The sequence below is a fragment of the Apostichopus japonicus genome, chromosome 3, assembly GCF_037975245.1.
Source record: "Apostichopus japonicus isolate 1M-3 chromosome 3, ASM3797524v1, whole genome shotgun sequence".
Lineage (NCBI taxonomy): Eukaryota > Metazoa > Echinodermata > Holothuroidea > Aspidochirotida > Stichopodidae > Apostichopus > Apostichopus japonicus.
In genome coordinates this window covers 25,290,423-25,309,573 of record NC_092563.1, presented here as the reverse complement: position 1 = coordinate 25,309,573, position 19,151 = coordinate 25,290,423, and the positions used below count along the sequence as shown (strand labels likewise).

Here is a 19,151-nt window from a genome sequence, read left to right as displayed (position 1 = left end):
GCATCTGAGGCTACCTGGAAATGCAAAAAATTCCAAAGGGGAGGGGGACACCCCCTCCCCTTAGACCCCTCCCCCAGGCCGGCGGCCATCAGTCTTCAGCCCCCCCACTCAAAAGTACCTTCCTACGCCACTGTGTGTGCTTATAAGGGGTTAGATTTTGAGGGCTTGAAAGTCAAATGTTCCCAGTCTACAACACCTATCAGATCTAGAAATAAAGATTTTATCCAAAATAAAAATCCATTACCAAAATACTTTGAAGTAACTGGAAGTCTTTTTAACATTAGGCCTCTGTGCAAAATGATGTTTACATGTCAATAATAGGCTATGAAGTTATTGAATGACCTTGGGTTCATTGTTTGATTATGTTAATAAGCACAGCTTGAAGTCAAGTGGTTTCAACAGAACAGAAGGCCACTAACAAGTAGAGGTAAAATTATTCAGCACGTTTGTACAAGTTCAAGGATATTCCCAGGAAAGTCCAGGCACCTTTCTCGGGACCATTTTAGTACGGACAAGACAATTGAGGTCTGAGCACTGTCCTGGAAATCGTGGACATCTCACCTTATGTTAAAAACTTCCTGATTTCAAACTAACAAAAACATTCATGATCCCTGATATGGAATATTTGTGGCAATAAAAAATATATAGAACTTCTTGTTCATTGAAAACATGCAATACTTGTACATAAACCAATAGCTTAAAGGAAGCATGTAAATACTATGTAACACATAGCCTTTGTAATCCAAGCAAGACTTTATTTTACTACTTGAAGGGATATTCCAGTGACAGAAGTTGATTGTTTTACAATCAGAAATGCATTGATTACCATGATGTTATCAGATACATCTTTTATTTAAGGAATCTGCTATCTGAATGTTCCCTGCTAGAGATGTCATGCTTACTTCACATGAAGGCATCATTGAGTTCCACTTAGAACATTGTCAATGTTTTACTTCCATTGACAATTTCAAAAAGACACACACCATGAAAAAAAAAAAACATTTTTCCAGTTTCTAAGTGTGTAACATAATAAACCAATTTTGAAACTGTTGCTGAAGAACACTTTGATAGTTGTTTGGCATTGTTCTGTTATGAACTGAAATAGTTTCCATTTTTTCTCAACTCTAACCCTAACAAGACCCAAATTTTTGTTTAATCCGGATACATATAAACAATTATTGTGACAGGCAGATACATCTGCAAGTATTGCTTTGTAATAAACTCAGAATGTTTGACCTTATCCAGCAACAAGAAAATAAAAATAAATTACCACAATTGCTACTGGCAAGCACAATTCTTTTGAAATTAAAGGTAGTATGTATAGGTCCCAAATTATAATAATTTCGATCACTGTTGACCTCTACATAAAGAAAACAGCCTGAAAGACTGCAGCAACTTAAACACATGCATTGATTCTCCTCTGGCAGAAATTGTAATAGTTTGTCTGTCAGTTTATAACTTTCATAGCTGTCATAAAATGTTCTTTTACCATGTACTGCATACACAAGATAGGATGCAAAAGTTGAAATCCAACACCATTGGTCCTGTGTTACCATCAAACTTTGATACTGTCAAGCCGCATATTATTTTGCGGCTCTCTCTTCTCAAAGTAGCTGGCATAATGGTTTGATTTGTAGTTTGGCTACTTTGTCCGATAAGCATTTGTCTGCAAGGTTCTCAAAAGTGAGTGACTCTGAATTGTGAAGTAACACTGACAAGTTACAGCAGATGTCTGAAAATAATAGGATTTTAAAGTCTGGATTTGTGTCATAGAATTCTTTTGTTGATATAAGTAATTTATATACATTATTGATAAGTATTTTCTTCTCATTGTTTTGCGTTAGCTAAAGAAGTCAGCATTTCCCTTTTCACTAAGCCACTCCAGGAATCGTTTCTCTGTTAGCTTCCACTTGGGCATGGCTGCCTCTTCTACATTCATCCTCCGATACTTCCTCTTCTTTGTTCTTGCTTCCACTTCCAACAAAGGCTTCTGAGGAAAATCAAAACAATGCCACATTAAACATGTGCATGCTTCATGCAAATTTTACTAGTTGTTCAATGACACTGCAAGGATATGCATATAGTAATGTGTTCATGGTTGACATCCGTTCACAAGACCCCATCCCTGCCCCTCAGAACTTACCTATTTTCAGAATGCATGAATAGCTAGCAATGAGTATGGCCTTAATGTTAATAAGAACAACACAAACTTTTACTTTTGATTTCTTTTGACGGACGAGAGTGTTTGCCCCAGCATCTGTCCACTTTCTCAAATACTGAGGTAGGCAAAGGCACCCCATTCGACGAGTCACTGCAGTGCAGCCATGACGAACAAAGTTGTTTCGAAACCAAGTGAAGAACAGAAAAAAACCCCTTTTCCCAAGTTCTCAAACCAGAAAAAACAAACCCACGGAAGACTCCACACATCACCACTGCACTGCAGCAATTTTTGAATAGGTCAAGAGAATCTGGCTCCTGGCGGAATTTTGATTCTGGAACCTAAGGATTTTGAGGCGGACCCTCTAAACGCTGAACCAACCTTTGCCATGTATATAACCTTTTGGACGTTTGTAGCAAGCCTGTGAATCACTGACAATTTTGCAAACCACAATTGGGTCAAACACCATAGTTTGCAGTTGGTTGCTAAATTTATACTGAACAGGTTATAACCCTTGTTGTCAACATTATTAAGGAGAGGAGGGGGAGGGGGGTGTCAAGATAATCAGTGGGAGTTAACCTGATAGTTGATGGTGACCTATCAAATTATTGCCTGTGATTGGTTAATAGGGATGAAGAATAATGATCAGTGGGAGTTAACCTGATATCTGATGGTGATCTGTGAACCTGTTAGTATTTACTCTTCATTTAAATATTTGTGAGAGGCAATAGTCTTACTTCATAGTCAGGTAAAATACACACTGAGACACATCTGAGACAATTAAATTTCCTGTCAACACCTTCACCTTTAATTTCTATGTTACATTTATTTATATGTGTTTTCTTTATGTCAGGCATTTGTCCTATGTGATCTAGTGAAACCAAAGTTAGCAAAATCCAAACTATTATATCCCTGTTAAGAATACAGATTACATTTTTCTTCACCACAGCTGAATGGTGTAGTAGCTTACTGGTACAGAGAATCCATCCCTGACTGTCTTACCCACAGTATATCAGTTCCATACCCACAGTATATCCGTTCCATACCCACAGTATATCCGTTCCATACCCACAGTTTATCTGTTCCCTACCCACAGTATATCCGTTCCCTACCCACAGTATATCTGTTCCAGACCCCACAGTATATCCGTTCCAGACCTCACAGTATATCCGTTCTTTACCCACATTATATCCCTTCCTTACCCAGTCCATCCCTTCCTTACCCACAGTATATCCGTTAGTATATCTGTTCCATACCCACAGTATATCTGTTCCATACCCACAGTATATCCATTCCAGACCCCACAGTATATACATTCCTTACCCACAGTAAATCCGTTCCTTACCCACATTATATCCGTTCCTTACCCACAGTATATCCATTCCCTACCCACAGTATATCTGTTCCATACCCACAGTATATCCGTTCCATACCCACAGCATATCCGTTCCATACCCACAGTATATCCATTCCAGACCCCACAGTATATCCGTTCCATACCCCACCGTATCTCCGTTCCAGACCCTACAGTATATGGGTTCCTTACCCACAGTATATCCGTTCCTTACCCACATTGTATTCCTTCCTTACCCACAGTATATCCGGTCCTTACCCACAGTATATCCCTTCCTTACCTACGGTATATCCATTCCATACCCACATTATATCCGTTCCTCACTCACACTTACCTTTGGCAGTGCCTGCATTCTCTCTCTCACATGGTTATCACCACCAGAAGTTACCGTAGATGACCGGCTCGTGAACAGTCTCAGAATTTCATTGGGGCTTGAGGTACCGATGCATGAAATGTTTGTTGTACTCTTTATGTTTTTCACTGCAGATTTCCCTTCAGCTCTGGTAGGTTGTTCCAATGTATGACCACCGATCTGAGACTGGCAAGAACTACACTGTGAAGGTTGGCTCTCGTCACTGATAGATTCGCTACAAGAACATCTTAAATCGTCCAACTTTTTGACAAATTCTGCGCAAATTCTCTTGGCTGGGTCACTCCTCTGTTCAGTGCTGGGAATCGATGCCAATTCTTCAGGACTGCTTTCATGAGGTTTGAGATCATTGGCAGAGGAACGAGGCTGACAAGTCTGTCTGTGAAATAGTTGGTTGTTGGTTTTGTCTTCATCAGATACCTCAAGCCCACTTAGTACCTCATTTTCTGCATGTTGTGCTTGGTTTAAACATTTCGTCTGTACGTTTCTCGTTCCGACCTCTTTATTCTTGACTAGATTTGAAATTTCTTCTGGACCCAATAGTTGACTACGGGTAGAAATTCCCTGAGACTGAGTATCCAATGTTACACACGTTTGCAATTCTTCTGAACTGTCCGAAGAGGGCACCTTTATGATTGTATCTTCCAGCGAGTCGCTCGTCTCTGACGTATTGATCTGACTTTCTGGTCCTGGGATCCTGGATGGCAGCAAATCATCTTCTACTTCGCTTGGTGGATCGGGTAAAAATCGCTCTTTAATGTTTTGGGAACCGGTTGCCTTTTGCAAAATCAGCTGTTTCTCTTGCGAGGTCTGCGTTTGCAAAAAGGCATTATTGAGAAGGCTGCTTGGTACATCTAACAGTGAAAAGAAACATTAAAGTGATAATTATAACCTTAACATTCATTTCTTCCTCTTTGACCAATGTATTACAACACAGGCATTTTGCAAATATCATTCCCACATCTTCTTATAATTAAATTCATACTGATATTTAAGTAACAAAAAAAATATTAATTTTTTACATTTTGGAATAATGTACTTCTACCAGACAGTGACAAGGAGAGGAATTACAGACAAATTGTCAGAGTTGAAATCTAATCCTTAGTAGCTGCCACTGATTGTAGATTACTGTTCTACCGAGATCTAAACAATGTATAAAAGTAAGTTGGCCTCACGTTTCGATCCTAGCAGGATCTTCTTCAGAGGCTAAATGACAAGTAACAGTACATTAACAGAAGGGACAAAAACATGCACAGAATACAGACAGGTTAATGAGCACGGTGAACACAATGAGATGGATGAAAGGGGATTATAAGTGGACAAGGGACGGAGAGAAGAAAGCAACACCTTTCTCCACACCTTTCTGTCTTTGTTCCTCTCCAGTTTATTCCCTACTCTTTACCCTAAAGTGTCCCTCCACTGTTTTCTCCTACCTCTCCTCTTCCCCTGTTGCTTTCTTCTCTCCATCCCTTGTCCACTTATAATCCCCTTTCATCCATCTCATTGTGTTCACCGTGCTCATTAACCTGTCTGTATTCTGTGCATGTTTTTGTCCCTTCTGTTACTGTACTGTTACTTGTCATTTAGCCTCTGAAGAAGATCCTGCTAGGATCGAAACGTCAGGCCAACTTACTCTTATACATTCTAGTGCAAAGGCTCTCTAGTGGATAGGCAGTTTGCCAACAGTTTTATTTTATTGAGATCTAAACAAGAAAATGAAGCAAATCCATAGAGTTGCATATCTCATTGCAAACATTCTTCATGAGCAACTGACGATGGCCTTCATAATAGAGTAACATGTTAAACATTCACACCCTTCATTCATGAACTCTGCACTGCAAAGACAGCATTTGCCCTTTTACCCCTGAACTTTCACCTGAGTTGCCAACTTCACTGAGTATTTTGAAAATACTTAACTTGTTAAGATTGCACATCTATTTAATGTTTGTCTTTGTATTCATGCCTCCTTTTGATCTCTGATCTACTGCTGAGTCTGTGAGACAAATATTCCCATCATAGGGCACTACTCATCCAAGTCTGAATAAAGAGTTGTTTAGGAGGAGTGTTTGACAATAGCAGATATAACACACATACATATACATGTAGACAGTTTTTTTTTACCCCTCCTATGTATGGACTTCCAGTCTCTAACATGGATGACCCCCAAAGACTTGTTACATGTCTGTATTGAATTATTACCTGGGAAAGGTGAATTTGTTTGTTCAGTAGAAGTCATACAGCCATCTCCAGAGTCAATCTAGAAAAGGAAATTATGGTTGAATTGTCATTAAGTGAAATCATCTGAATGAATGCATCATACATCAAGACTACTAAGACTGAAGACACCAGTCATAGTCATCATAAAATCATCTGCAGGAATGCATCATACATCAAGATTACTTATACTGAAGACACCAGTCATAGTCAGTATAAAATCATCTACATGAATGCATCATACATCAAGACTGCTCATACTGAAGATACCAGTCATAGTCATCATAAAATCATCTGAAGGAATGCATCATACATCAAGACTACTAAGACAGAAGACACCAGTCATAGTCATCATAAAATCATCTGAATAAATGCATCATACATCAATACTACTAATACTGAAGACACCAGTCAAAGTCATCATAAAATCATCTGAATGAATGCATCATACATCAAGACTACTCATACTGAAGACACCAGTCATAGTCATCATAAAATCATCTGAATGAATGCATCATACATAAAGATGACTAGTACTGAAGACACCAGTCATAGTCATCATAAAATCATCTGAATGAATGCATTATACATCAAGACTACAAATACTGAAGACACCAGTCGTAGTCATCATAAAATCATCTGAATGAATGCATCATACATCAAGTCTACTAATACTGAAGACACCAGTCATAGTCATCACAAAATCATCTGAATGAATGTATCATACATCCATACTACTTATACTGAAGACACCAGTCATAGTCATCATAAATTCATCTAAATGAATGTATCATACATCAAGACAGGGCTGGAAAACCTTGCGAACCTTCCGAACCAGGTTCGCGGGAAATCCGCGATGCTCGCGGGAAATCCAGACTAGCTGGAGAAAAAAAAAATCGGGGGAAAAAAAACGAAAAAAAAAAACGGGACGAAACATTTAAAAAAACACGAAGGAGCAAAAAAGTACATCTGTAAAAACAATAAGCAAAATTTCAGAAGAAAAGTTTCAGAAACAAAAGAAAAATGTCCAGAGACCGTGCTCTCAATTTTAGTCACAATAGCCTATAACGTGTAATGATGTGTCCCCAAACCACTCACAAGGGCAATGTCACACGGACACACACGGCCCACTGCGGGAAGGTGGCTGTAATAAATCAGCCTCGCGGGAAATGTTTTGAACAATATTGCCATTCCACATTTTTTTATACTTATATTGTATGTTAGTTAACGTTTTCTTTCGTATGAATTTGACTTCAATTCAGTGTTCCCTCTAAGGTGCGGGATTCCCTTCAACTGACTCAGTAATCCCGCAAATAAAACATTTGTCTGCTGGAAATCCCGCATCGTTTTCTTGCATTCGCGATAAGTTTATACTCAATGCATAACGTATTCACTTGACTGTAAAAAAACTCTAAAAATCAGTAGAGAAATTACCAATTGTGTACGAAAAGTAAGTTGGAACACCTTTCAAATTTTACGAAAGATCCAGCAAAACACTTTCGAAAAATTCACGCGAAACTGGCATATCGTGCTAAATGCAACTAATGTCATGTAAACAAGGCTCTAGTACACCCATTTATGAATAAACCGTAAGACCACATCTGGTGTTAAGCGGGGGGAAAAGAAAGTATTTTCTAGAATTTCCAAAAATACGGAAAAAATAATATCCTACCATAGTTAAGTGCATAGCAAATAGCCTAACCACCTCGTCGGTTACGGATCTCACGTAACTACAAAAACACAACTAATTGTATTTTGCGAACTTGATGTTTTCTACAAGAAGTATGGAAATAATATTAAGCATTTAGTTCTTCATGCCAAGTGGCCTAAAACATATTTTATTACAAGGTTTACTTTCATAAAGATGGCCATAGCTAGTGGGGCCTCGATGTGCTGCGTCTATGGTATGGACTGTGCCTCGTGTATCATGGGGAATACTCCATGAAACGTTTCTTGGAAACGTGCCAAAAATGTTAACAAACAGGTGTTAGACAGGGGATGAGCGCGCAGTTGTTTGGAAAGGTACCTGGGAAAATTCTGAGCACATGTACAGTATCCTACCGTAGTATTTAAGTAGAGTTAAACCGTACAGCAGTTGTAAACTGATGAACGTAAAGTGTGCGCTATTCATTGTTAGGCAGTCTATAAACGGGGCTTTGCCGAACGTTGTTTGTTTCATAATATCGGGAGTTCTGTAAGTTAAACTTTTTAAAGAATGTAAGACAGATTAAGTCTTTTTTCATTTTATAACATAATATAGCTACTCTAACTTGTCATTTTAAAATTTTCATCAGCTTCGTGACAATTTAAATTCAAAAAGTTGTCAGTATTTTGCATCCTCAACTGCGAATTTTTTTATCGCCAGACACGCAAAAATACCAAAATTTTCCGGGGTCTTTGCCCCTTGGATCCCCACAAGGGGTTCCACCCCTTGACCACACCAGGGCCCTAGGGCGGGCCCCTGGACCCCACGCCTTTATGCTCGCACGCTACGCGTGCTCGGCGTGTTCGCTGCGAGAACACCGGCGGGAAATCGGAAGTGTGTTCGCGGGAAATTGAACAAGGTTTTCCAACACTGCATCAAGACTACTTATACTGAAGACACCAGTCATAGTCATCATTAATTCATCTGAATAAATGCATCATACATCAACACTACTAATACTGAAGACACCAGTCATAGTCATCATAAAATCATCTGAAGGAATGCATCATACATCAAGATGACTAGTACTGAAGACACCAGTCATAATAATCATACAATCATCTGAATGAATGCATCATACATCAAGACTACTAAGACTGATGACACCAGTAACAGTCATCACAAAATCATCTGTAGCAGTTGAGGTTACCATCATTCATCCATTTATTATCAATCAGGGATGGGTAATTAAACTTGGTAGAGAACAAAATTAGTTTTCCAGACATCAATGACGTAAACTTTAGCCAGTCAAAAGCTTGCTAGCATTTGCTTACCAACTTGTCAAGTTTTGGTTTGCTTACCACTTGTGCAGAGTCTTTAGGTTTTCTTTTAGTAATGGAATCTGCCACATCAAAAGGTTGAGTCTCTTCCATCCCGGGAGATAGATTTGCCTTTCCCATGTACCGCGGCAGTGCAGGGTCTTCAACCTCAAATGGTTGTGTCTCACATGGCCTTTCTTCATCTTCCTTGCTTAGATATGGATTAACCTCCTCTTGGTGTCCTAGAGGCAGTGCAGGGTCTTCAACCTCAAATGGTTGTGTCTCATATGGCCACTCTTCATCTTCCATGCTAAGGGATGGATTAACCCCCTCTTGGTATCCTGGAGGCAGTACAGTGTCATCAAGATGCAATGCTTGTGTCTCTGGGTAAAAACTAGCATTGATGCCTGATGTCACTACATCAATGTCAACACCATCACTTGCTAATGCATCCTTTACCATTTCTACATTCTCTTTGTGTGGCCCTTCTTTTACAGAAGCCTTAGCTGAAATACTCTCTGAGGGTGTACATCTTTCCCATGTTATTACTTCAGCTTTTCCTTCATTTTCACTTTTTCCATTGTCAATATTTACCTCGCCATGGCTTTCTGTTCTTGGTATATCAAGATTGCCCAAAGATTTCATATCTCTACCCCTAGCAACTGCTTCTCCGTTATTAACACTCGACACTAATGTGCTCTCCCTTGCATCTTCAACTTGGACAATATCTGCAAGAGCTACTCTGGGAGGCTCTCTCCTATTAAAACCAGATCTTTGACTAGTACTCTGTGACCCTGAGACATCAACCTGATCTTGATTAGGATCACATGATTCTGGAATAACAAGGTCTGAATCCACTCTTGCATCACCACTTCCAACCTCTGCTTCCTCCAACATCAACACACCAGTAATACCATCATTGTCATTTGCAATTGACCTCGTCACCATCAATTTGTTTGCACTAGCAGATGGCAAGTTCCCTTTCATTCCAGCTAAGTTATTCCCTTCAATATCTGGTTTTAATTCTTGCGAAGCTGACACCATCTTTAAAGGCCTTCCTCTAATATAAATTTCCTCACTGTTTGTAAGTTGTACAACCTCTGGCATTTGACTGTCATCACGTCTGTCTACTCTGATCCCGATCTCAGGATCAGCTGCTGACTGAGTACCATTCCCTGACAATACGGGATCCACCGACGATGATCCGGAGGGCGGCCAGTGTAGGGCTACCAGACCCTCCTGGCATTCCTGAGGGGGGGAGGACTCACATGGTGTTGTGACTGTCAGACTGTCAGAAGAGGTTACTGGAAGACATCTCCCTGTAAATATAAACCAATAGACAAATAATTAATCCTTATCAATTATCCAGTCCAGCCAAAACTTAACAGCAAGTTGCTTTTTTCATTGTATTTTTAAAAATTTCTTTTAACTTTTAAATGTGAATCTCAGCTTTTATTAATGCACTGTTTAAAGATCGAAAATGGGTAATGCAACATGACTTAGACAAAATAACATCTGCATATAAATCAGGATAGAAGAAAATGGAAAGGGAAATATAATCAAGGTCAGATTTTGCATGAGCAAGATAAATAGCACTGTAGAACGGCACTAACAAATTTGTCTTTCTCCACTGTTAACCACTTTGAAATGTCTGGTGATGCTAAGGGGTTTGATTCAGGGAACTTCTAGACACCATACTTAAATCAACCTTTCACATTTGATATGCCTCTAGTGTAAGCCTGGTTAAGCCTGACAAAACTTAAGACCATGAAAAATCTACAGAACTTTGTAATGCTCCTGATAGTTGTGACTTGCAGTTCATCATAAGAAATTATGACCAAAAGTGCTGGCTGATAAAATTATTTGGACGTTAGCAAGATCTATTTAATTAACATCATTTTAGCATGTGTTGGGTGAAGACAACATTGCAAGTTTATGGGCACTCTTGTGCATGCTAACACAGATAATATTTAGCATGGTCAACCACTCCATCATAATACTCTACAAACAAGCACACCCCAGAATATTACCATTATAGTGGTTAAAGCAGTCTAAAACAAGACGTACAACCAGAATATCTCGTTAAGCTAATGTTGTTGTGGTGGTGTGGCAGTCTTATGTACAGCCAAGAAAATGTTGAAGATGAATAGCTCTAATAATATACCATACAAAAAGGAACACCTCTGTTAGTATTAGCATGCTGAAATAACCAACTTAACTCAATAAATGAACAGGTTTGTCCCAGCAATGGTGCTGATAAGCACTCTGGGATAATACATGCTGCGAAAGTGTCCATAAGCTAAAGGTTGCATCCATAAACCTGCCGTTTGTACTGAACAGCAGGTTTTTTCCAATTAGTTAGCTGAGTGATCAGTCTCATCTTTTCGCACCTTAGTTGAGCTGCCTATTCGTCTATTATGCAACTCATCACACAGCTAGTAGCCAAATCACTATCAGATCAAGGCAGGCATGGCAAGGTGTGAACAAATCAACTCTTCCAAACTCATCAATGCCAGTCGGTTTGCAGGAGAGATAAAGTTTCAGTAACTTGAGGTCAAGAGAGCTGAAAAATGCAACCTATGGTTAATGGACTAATTCTGGTCATGTACCCTAAAGTAGTCTAGTAAAACATTTTGGAATACCTTGAGCGGAATTATCTTCATCGTTAATTGCTGCATCGAGAGCCTCAGCCTCCCAACAATTCAATCCACGAGGTAAATCCTGTGAAGTGAGAAGGAGAGTTGTTTACAAAAAAGAAATACGACTAGTGGTGGAGTTCACATTATATACACCAGGTAACTTATTTGACATTAATAAGATCTAATAATTTAGCTGCAGTGACAGTACCATGAATACAATACACTGATGGACGTACCTTAAGGACTTGGCCAATGTTTACTGTTGAGCATTTACTGGTATCTGATGGCAAATTTCTGTCATACATTCTCGGTAAATGTGTTACAAAGCGGTGCAAAGCTACTCTCTGTATAGATTGTAAGTTTACTGTGTCCTTTCTAAGGTTCCTCTTCAAACACTGAAAAGCCCCAGTATTCAGCTAAGTCAGTACTTGCCTGCATATGCCTTCAGTATGTGAATATTATGTTATTATACAACTGTACCTGAGAAACATGACCAGGAACACTTGTATATAATAGAATTGGTAGAGCATCCAAGACTTCAGTCAAAGAATCAACAGAGCATTCCTCTTCTTCTTTTTCTTCATTGTCCAAGGATGAAGTCAAGAGGATGCATCCTTCATGTTTGCTACATTTATTGTCTGTATATTTGGACATTTTGATCTTAAATGTAGCCGTTGTTAATTCTTCATCACTGAGAGGGTTCTTCGAGACCAGCATTCTTCTATCAGAATTCTAGAATGCAGAAACAAGACAGGAAATTAGGGGTAGGGAACATGCTGAATGAAGGATGTAGCTAGTTTTGAAACTTGAATTGGTGACCGATTGCCATCAATTGCCGGGATATATATCTACAAGCTTGAATTAGTGCCAGGTTGCCATCAATTGAAGCTTAAATTAGTGCCAGGATACATGTCTACTGTACAATCTTGAATTAGTGCCCTTTTGCCATCAATTGGAGCTGAAAATGAGTGCCAGGATATAATTATATTTCTAGAAGCTTGATTAAGTGCCTGGTTGTCATCTATTGAAGCTTGAAGTTGTGCCAGGACACCACCAATTCAAGTATGAAATAGCCCCAGATTACCATCAATTCTAGCATTAAGCAGTATACAGTAAGGTTGCCATCAATTCATTCATGAAGTAGTGTCAGGTGCCACCAATTCAAGTGTTTAGTGGCAGGCTGACATCAACTCATGCATAAATTAGTGGCAGATTGCCAGCAATTCATGCACCAAATAGTGGCAAGTTGACATCAATTCAAGCAGAAGAAGTGGCATGTTGCCATCAATTGAAGCTTGATGTAGTGGCAGGTTGCCATCAATTCATGCATGAAAAAGTGACAGGTTGCCGTCAATTCAAGCATGCAGTAATGCCTTATTGGTGTCAATATCAAGCATAAAGTAGCACCAGGTTGCCATCTATTCAAGCACACAGTAGTTAGTAGCCTGGTTGCTACCACTGTCAAGACAAGGTGAAATTCAAACTTCCAAAAATCCAATTACAGGGAATAAATAACTGATCACATTTTGTGAAGTAATTTTAATTTTCATGAATTTTCTTCCTCTTAAAATACTCCTCTTTAGATAAATATGAATAGCTCTGGGCACCAAAACAGCTAAACACATCTCTGCAATTTTTGTAGCAATTTTTACCATGGTTTTTCGCCAACTAATATTTTCTTACCCAAACCAGCCTAAATGATACTGCAATATTTAAACCTGATAATCATAAATACAAAAAATACAAAAATTATTTTTAATGAAATCAAAGTAACTAAATTAGTGAAATTACATCATGAATCACAACTTGGGGCCCTTGTAAAGGAAACAGCCATTTGAGCATCAAGTAATATAACCTTGCCTACCTGATCTGTTCCCCTCCTCTCATCTTGCTCACTGTAATCTTCTTGACACTGGTTATTGGCATTATTACTGTCTTCTGCTACTACTCTTGGTTGTTCCTTGTCCCTATGGTGAAGTTCTTCTTGGCAGTTGCTACTACCTAGGTCTTCTCCACAGCTTTTTTCTTTGAGTTGTTCTGCTCTCTCGAGTTCTTCCATAAACTGAACTGTATGTCTGAGCGTGCTATCTGTGATAGTTCCACCACTGTCTGATTCATCAGAAACAATAGTCAAGTCACCTTTCTTCCATTGTCTATTGCACAAGAAGAAAGAAAGTTAAAAAAGACTGCTTATAGATGCAATTAATATGAAAGAGTAATCCAGTACCAATGACTGTTCAATGTCAATCACAATAACATAAGTCAATATGGTCATGTCGTAGTAAGGTGGATTTTTCATCCAAGAGCAATCTAATGGTTTTCCCACCTGAAATGACTTTCTAAATCGAAAAGATTCCAAATTTGAGTTAAAATGTTGAATTGGAAGCCACCTGACGTGTAAGTTGTAATCCATAAGCCCTTGCGGGTTTCTCCCACATTTGTGGTCGCTTACCGCCGTAAAAATAACTGCTGATTATTAATATTATTATTATTATTTCATCATGGCACCTCCCTCCAAAACAAAAATTGCTTAAAAATCAAAATATACACAAAAGGAAAAAATTTAAGACTCATGCTTTTGACCATACTAAAGCAAAGAATGACTACACAGCGACAAAAAGCAAACACTTCAACTCACCCCCAAAGCTCTTTCAACTTATTAGCAATGCGATAGTGTTGGTTTGCCATCCTAGTGTGTTGGTACCCTCTGCTTGTTCTTGTAAAACTTTTTAAAGTGAAGGAATATACAAGGATGGTAAACACACAGTCCTTCTGCAATAACAAAGAAACAATATAACTTGACATGTTTAACCCTTGCCAAAGTTCCAAATACTTAAGTATAATTAATTAATTAGACATTGTCAGTCAACAAGGCAGTTATTTCAATTCCTCAACAGGAATTAGGTTCTTACCATAGTGCAGACCTAGCTATCAAGTATGAATGTCATCACAGCTTTACATCACCATTATCATGTTTACAAGGTTTTCATACTTTTATATGTTGACCTCAAATGACCTTTTGACCTCCACCACCTTCAATATGGGTCTTTGGCTGTCTTGCACTCAGCAATCTACCCACCAAGTATGAACTTCAACCAATCTGAATTTTTGTTATGTATTTGTGTTTAAAAAGTGTCCGACTCTGACCTCTGCTGACCTGCAACCTCCACTAGTTTGTCTTTCCCAACATTATCATGGTGCTTTCACAAAACTTTTGCAGAGCATTTCAGGGAATTTTAGCGAGAAATGGAGCACTGTTGCATTTGTGTGCATGTACTTTAGATAAAGTAGTTCTACAGTAACTGTCAATGCTTCTTCCCTATGCGATCATTTACTCCAAATTTAATTGCACAAAAAAAAAAGTACGTTCGGGCTCAAACTGATCTACTGAGTGCCGCATCCAAAGCAGTTTTTCAATAAGACACGGCAGCTGAAAGCATCCAGTCTTACCAATCAGTTCAAAGGAAAGTCTAAATGAAAAATTGTTGTCATTTGGAAACCAACTAGCTTTGTAGTGACTGACTGGAATGGTTGACTGAGTATGGTTTATCAAATGGCCAAGCGCAGTGATGGGATACTGGAAGGGGAATTGAAAAGGCCATAGTTCCCCAATGCTAAGTTGATAATCTCCAGAACATTTCTGGCTATTTTTCAGGATCTAATTAAGATAAATTCTCCAACTGGAATGGTGGTGGTAGGGCAAAACAGAAAAGGGTTTTGGACTATGTGATCAGTGATCAAGACTGACAAAGCTTAGTGGACTAGGGGCCAATTTTCACAGATATTGGGCCTTAAAGCCTAATTATAATATTAATAATTCCTGTTTGATCTCAGACAACCCTTTGTTCAGGGCAAATGTTCATGTTCTCATTCTCAGTAAGGTAACAGTACTTTCTTACCAGACCTGAAGATAAGGTTGGAACAATCCTATATCTCTCCAGAACTATGATGGAGCCTCTCAGATCACCAAACTCACATTCTGAAGTTTCTAGCTCTTTCCTGAGATGTGAAGAAAAATATAAGAGGGTTACTTGCCATATAAGGTTATTTAAATCCAGTATTCAGTAATCCACTTTGCAAAATAACTTTCTGACTAATGTAGAGCAAGTGAGTTAAATCTTTGGTTTGGTCTCACATACCAATTCTATTTAATACTTACTTTTCAAATTCTTCTATAGCAGAGTTGGTGAAGTTGCAGGTCACTCTCATTTCATTATCATGGATCAGAGCTGTCCCTCCAGTTTCTCCTCCAGATAGTACCCGCTGAAAGAGAACAACAAATCGCTGTTTCACATATTTCACAGACCTTTTACAATAATACAGTAAGATAAATGTGTCTATAAATACATTATCATCTCGGATTCTCCCAGCCTTGTTACAGAAATCAAAATTGAGCAAAGGAGAATACTGTTGTGGATCTATCATCTTACATCTTTGTAATAACTTTACCCAAGACTGTTCATGTATGTTACAGCCTCATTACAGAAACCAAACTCAACAGAAAGGATACACTGTTTCAGATATCTTACAGCCTGATATCTGTCCATTCAACAGATGATAAATGTTACTTTACTTCCAAGCTTTAACAGTGTCTACAAATCAACATACTGTATCTTGTAGCATCATATCAGTAATCCAGGAAGATTTTAGTGTAATATTACAATTTTTTTTAAAGTCTAAAATTTGTTGTTCTATTAATCAACAAATTGTTTGAAAGAGTCAATCAAAAGTGAACGTTAGCATTTGCAAGAATACTCTGCTTACATGCATGTGACCGTCAAGAATGAACACTTGGCATCTGAAGTCTCATTGTTCTGAAACGGTTCAAGTTTTGATTCTTTATAGTGGGGAATATCTCCAGGGTAGCTACAAGTGACTTAAAGCGCCTTAACAGAGTCATATTAAATGTATACCATTTACATAATGCACATGCTACATTTGGAACATAAATAGAAAACCAGCAAACGTTACCACAGGACTGACGACCTGAGCAAGCACTGGCTCAGTGACATCACGATAGCAGTTTACCAGCTGAAAGTTTCCCAGCTTATTTATTATCCAAGGTTTCAGAGGGCACTTCCAAGCAGAATAGTTCATTTTACTGGTCAATTTTTCATTTCACACCTGTGGTACAAAAAGCCAAAGCATGCAGTAAGAATTATGATGATTATTTTTCAGGTCTATTAATTTACTTTATTGAGATTGCCAAGCAACCAAATAATAATGATCTACCCCAAACCTGGCTGGCTTCCCTCCACGAATGCCCTCCCCAATTTTTCTGAAGTTTCCAATCAAACTGTTTACTAAGTTACTTTTGATTTAGAAGTAGGCCTAGTCTAACCTTGCCATATATTGAAATAAGGAACAAAGTTAAGAATAAATTCACTCCTCTTTATTCTGTGATTGGTGTTGTATCATGGTATACCATATAAATTTCCCTAACTTTGCACATGTGTTGCAGTGTACTGTATAATTCTGCTAACTGGGTGAAATAATCCACGAAAATGTCTCAAAAATACAAGAATGATGTTTCTGGGTTAACTGCGTGCAATTTTAGTTGTTTTCGTTAAAGGCTATGTAGATTAAAATTTTGATTGTGAGTGTCCATATCCAGTATACCATTATACCGTTAGTTGGCTTTATGAATGTAAAAAGGTACAACCTAGGCTAGGCCTAATTTAGGTGGCATTTCCTAGCCAGTATAATGTTTTGGGAAGGCTAGGCCTAGCCTATTTCCTATGTACAGTACTATTGAGACCACAGCCTAACTAGCCTTTGGCTAGTAACAAATGGTATTGTAATCGACAAGGAAGGCTAAACGAACGTCAAGGTCTAACAAATTACATCAAAAACGTTCTCCTTTTTTTTCAGTCATCTTAGTTCTTACAACGTGCATCGGCTTGAAGTTGAATGGTTGAAGAGCATAACCTATTGTGGCGCTCTGCTGACACCATTACGTTGTTATGATTGCATATGAGGAAGGGTTAAAAAGTTGGTAGGCCTAGTTGCTTAACTTGATTTTCTTCGTCTTTTGTTTCCTTTGTGCGGGATGAAGTTAACCACACAAATAATTCATTTTACACTCCCGGGCCCAGTTTGAGCATTCACTGAAGAAGAATTACCTGAATTGTTTTTACATTACAGATCAGAAAGTACAGACGGCACATTTGGTAAATTGTCAAGTTTGAAGGTGGCGGCGGTATGCAAAATTGTATGGGCAGCCAGTAGTGAAATAATGTACGACAACTATAAATTCCCGAAACTGCTAATTACAGTTAGAGGTGAGAGTATAACTTGTCGAAAAAAAATCACGTTGTTAACGATACTTACATGATACAACTCAGGACGTTGTTAACGATATTGTTAACGTGATATTTAAATAATTGGTTTTATCACAAAATGTTATGAGTTGAGACAATCTATGAATTTTGCAGGAAGTAAAATCTCTGATACTGAAAAGGACTTTTCATCTCACAGTATGTTTGTTCTCTCCGTATTGAGACTTGAAAATGTAATATGTGCATTCCGTGATACCACAGTAATTTATTCGTTGCAAACTTGGGTAAATTTTCGCGGTCCCTTTGACCACGTGCTTCAAGTCATGATTTTGGTGCAACGATAATCGTATTTATAAACTACTGTATTTCATACATCGTCAAAAGTATAGTCATTGAAGTTTGAGATATTTAATCGACATTGCGTGAAAAATTATTTAATTAAATACTAAAATTTTTGTGGAGCTGGTTGTTTGAAAATACTGCAAAGCACCCATGGCAAGAGTTAGATCAGTTGCTATATGGTTGGATGTAGTTTGTACTTCGTGAGTAAAACGAAGGGCACAACTCAAGTATACCGTAGGCAATACTCACTGAATTAGTTTACTAAACCCGCCAAGCAAGTTCATTCGTAACACCAATCCAGTTCGGAGTTTCGATTTGGGAAAGGAGTTGTGGGTAAATGGAAAATACACAAGCCTCGCTCAGCATTCTTACGAAGTTTAAGACCAAGAAGACCGCTCAAATGTTATGCAAGAAACGAATCTTCCAAGATACACTCGAGTTTTGAATAGCCCTATATGTGTTGTAAGTACGGCGATATGGTCGTTGCTTCTCACATATTCAGGATTTGCGCCATGTGGAACCAGGCAGCTGCTACTCTAACAGTTAGAGTAGCAGCTCCCTGCTAGGAGTTTGAAAGCGTCAAGCAGGCAGGGCGGGTGAAATGAAGCCGGGCCGGGCCGCAGTGAAGCTATAGGGCACTGGACGGCCGGCATCTGACTGTAGAGCATTCACAAAGTACAGGCAGTGATACGATCACATCTTTACAACTACACTAGTATAAGTAGGCCGTAGGTCATATAATAATAGCACTTGGTGTTCGGTCGGGACGAAAGTATTTCTCTAGTAATATTACTGTCACTCGTTTTACTTGATTTCCGAAATTCACAACATA

The 19,151-nt window shown here is 38.6% G+C and overlaps 1 protein-coding gene across 6 annotated transcripts; it reads right to left on the bottom strand.

The window, feature by feature from the left end:
• Positions 1-1,319: 1,319 nt before the first annotated feature.
• Positions 1,320-17,911, bottom strand: LOC139965621 (uncharacterized). Of its 6 annotated transcripts, none has more exons than XM_071968174.1 (12): positions 17,822-17,911; positions 16,671-16,823; positions 15,859-15,962; positions 15,599-15,698; positions 14,338-14,471; positions 13,564-13,852; positions 12,180-12,431; positions 11,703-11,781; positions 9,103-10,379; positions 6,082-6,139; positions 3,847-4,736; positions 1,320-1,990 (listed from the first exon to the last, which is right to left on the bottom strand). In XM_071968174.1, the coding sequence occupies exons 2-12, from the start codon at positions 16,794-16,796 to the stop codon at positions 1,841-1,843; spliced, it is 3,459 nt and encodes a 1,152-aa protein (XP_071824275.1). In that variant the 5' UTR covers positions 16,797-16,823; positions 17,822-17,911; the 3' UTR covers positions 1,320-1,840. The 6 variants fall into 6 exon arrangements, with proteins under 6 accessions (XP_071824275.1, XP_071824279.1, XP_071824276.1 ...); XM_071968178.1 differs by having other exon boundaries at positions 1,320-1,987; XM_071968175.1 differs by having other exon boundaries at positions 17,714-17,893.
• Between the last annotated feature and the right edge of the window lie 1,240 nt (positions 17,912-19,151).

What these genes read in the sequence shown, in the direction of transcription:
- LOC139965621 (XM_071968174.1), bottom strand. Translation starts at nt 16,796, where the DNA reads ATGAACTATTCTGCTTGGAAGTGCCCTCTGAAACCTTGGATAATAAAT. An exon ending in CTCAGGTCGTCAGTCCTGTG is followed by an intron (nt 15,963 to 16,670) that starts GTAACGTTTGCT and finishes GTTCTCTTTCAG; the next exon opens with CGGGTACTATCTGGAGGAGA. An exon ending in GAATGCAGGCACTGCCAAAG is followed by an intron (nt 1,991 to 3,846) that starts GTAAGTGTGAGT and finishes GATTTTCCTCAG; the next exon opens with AAGCCTTTGTTGGAAGTGGA.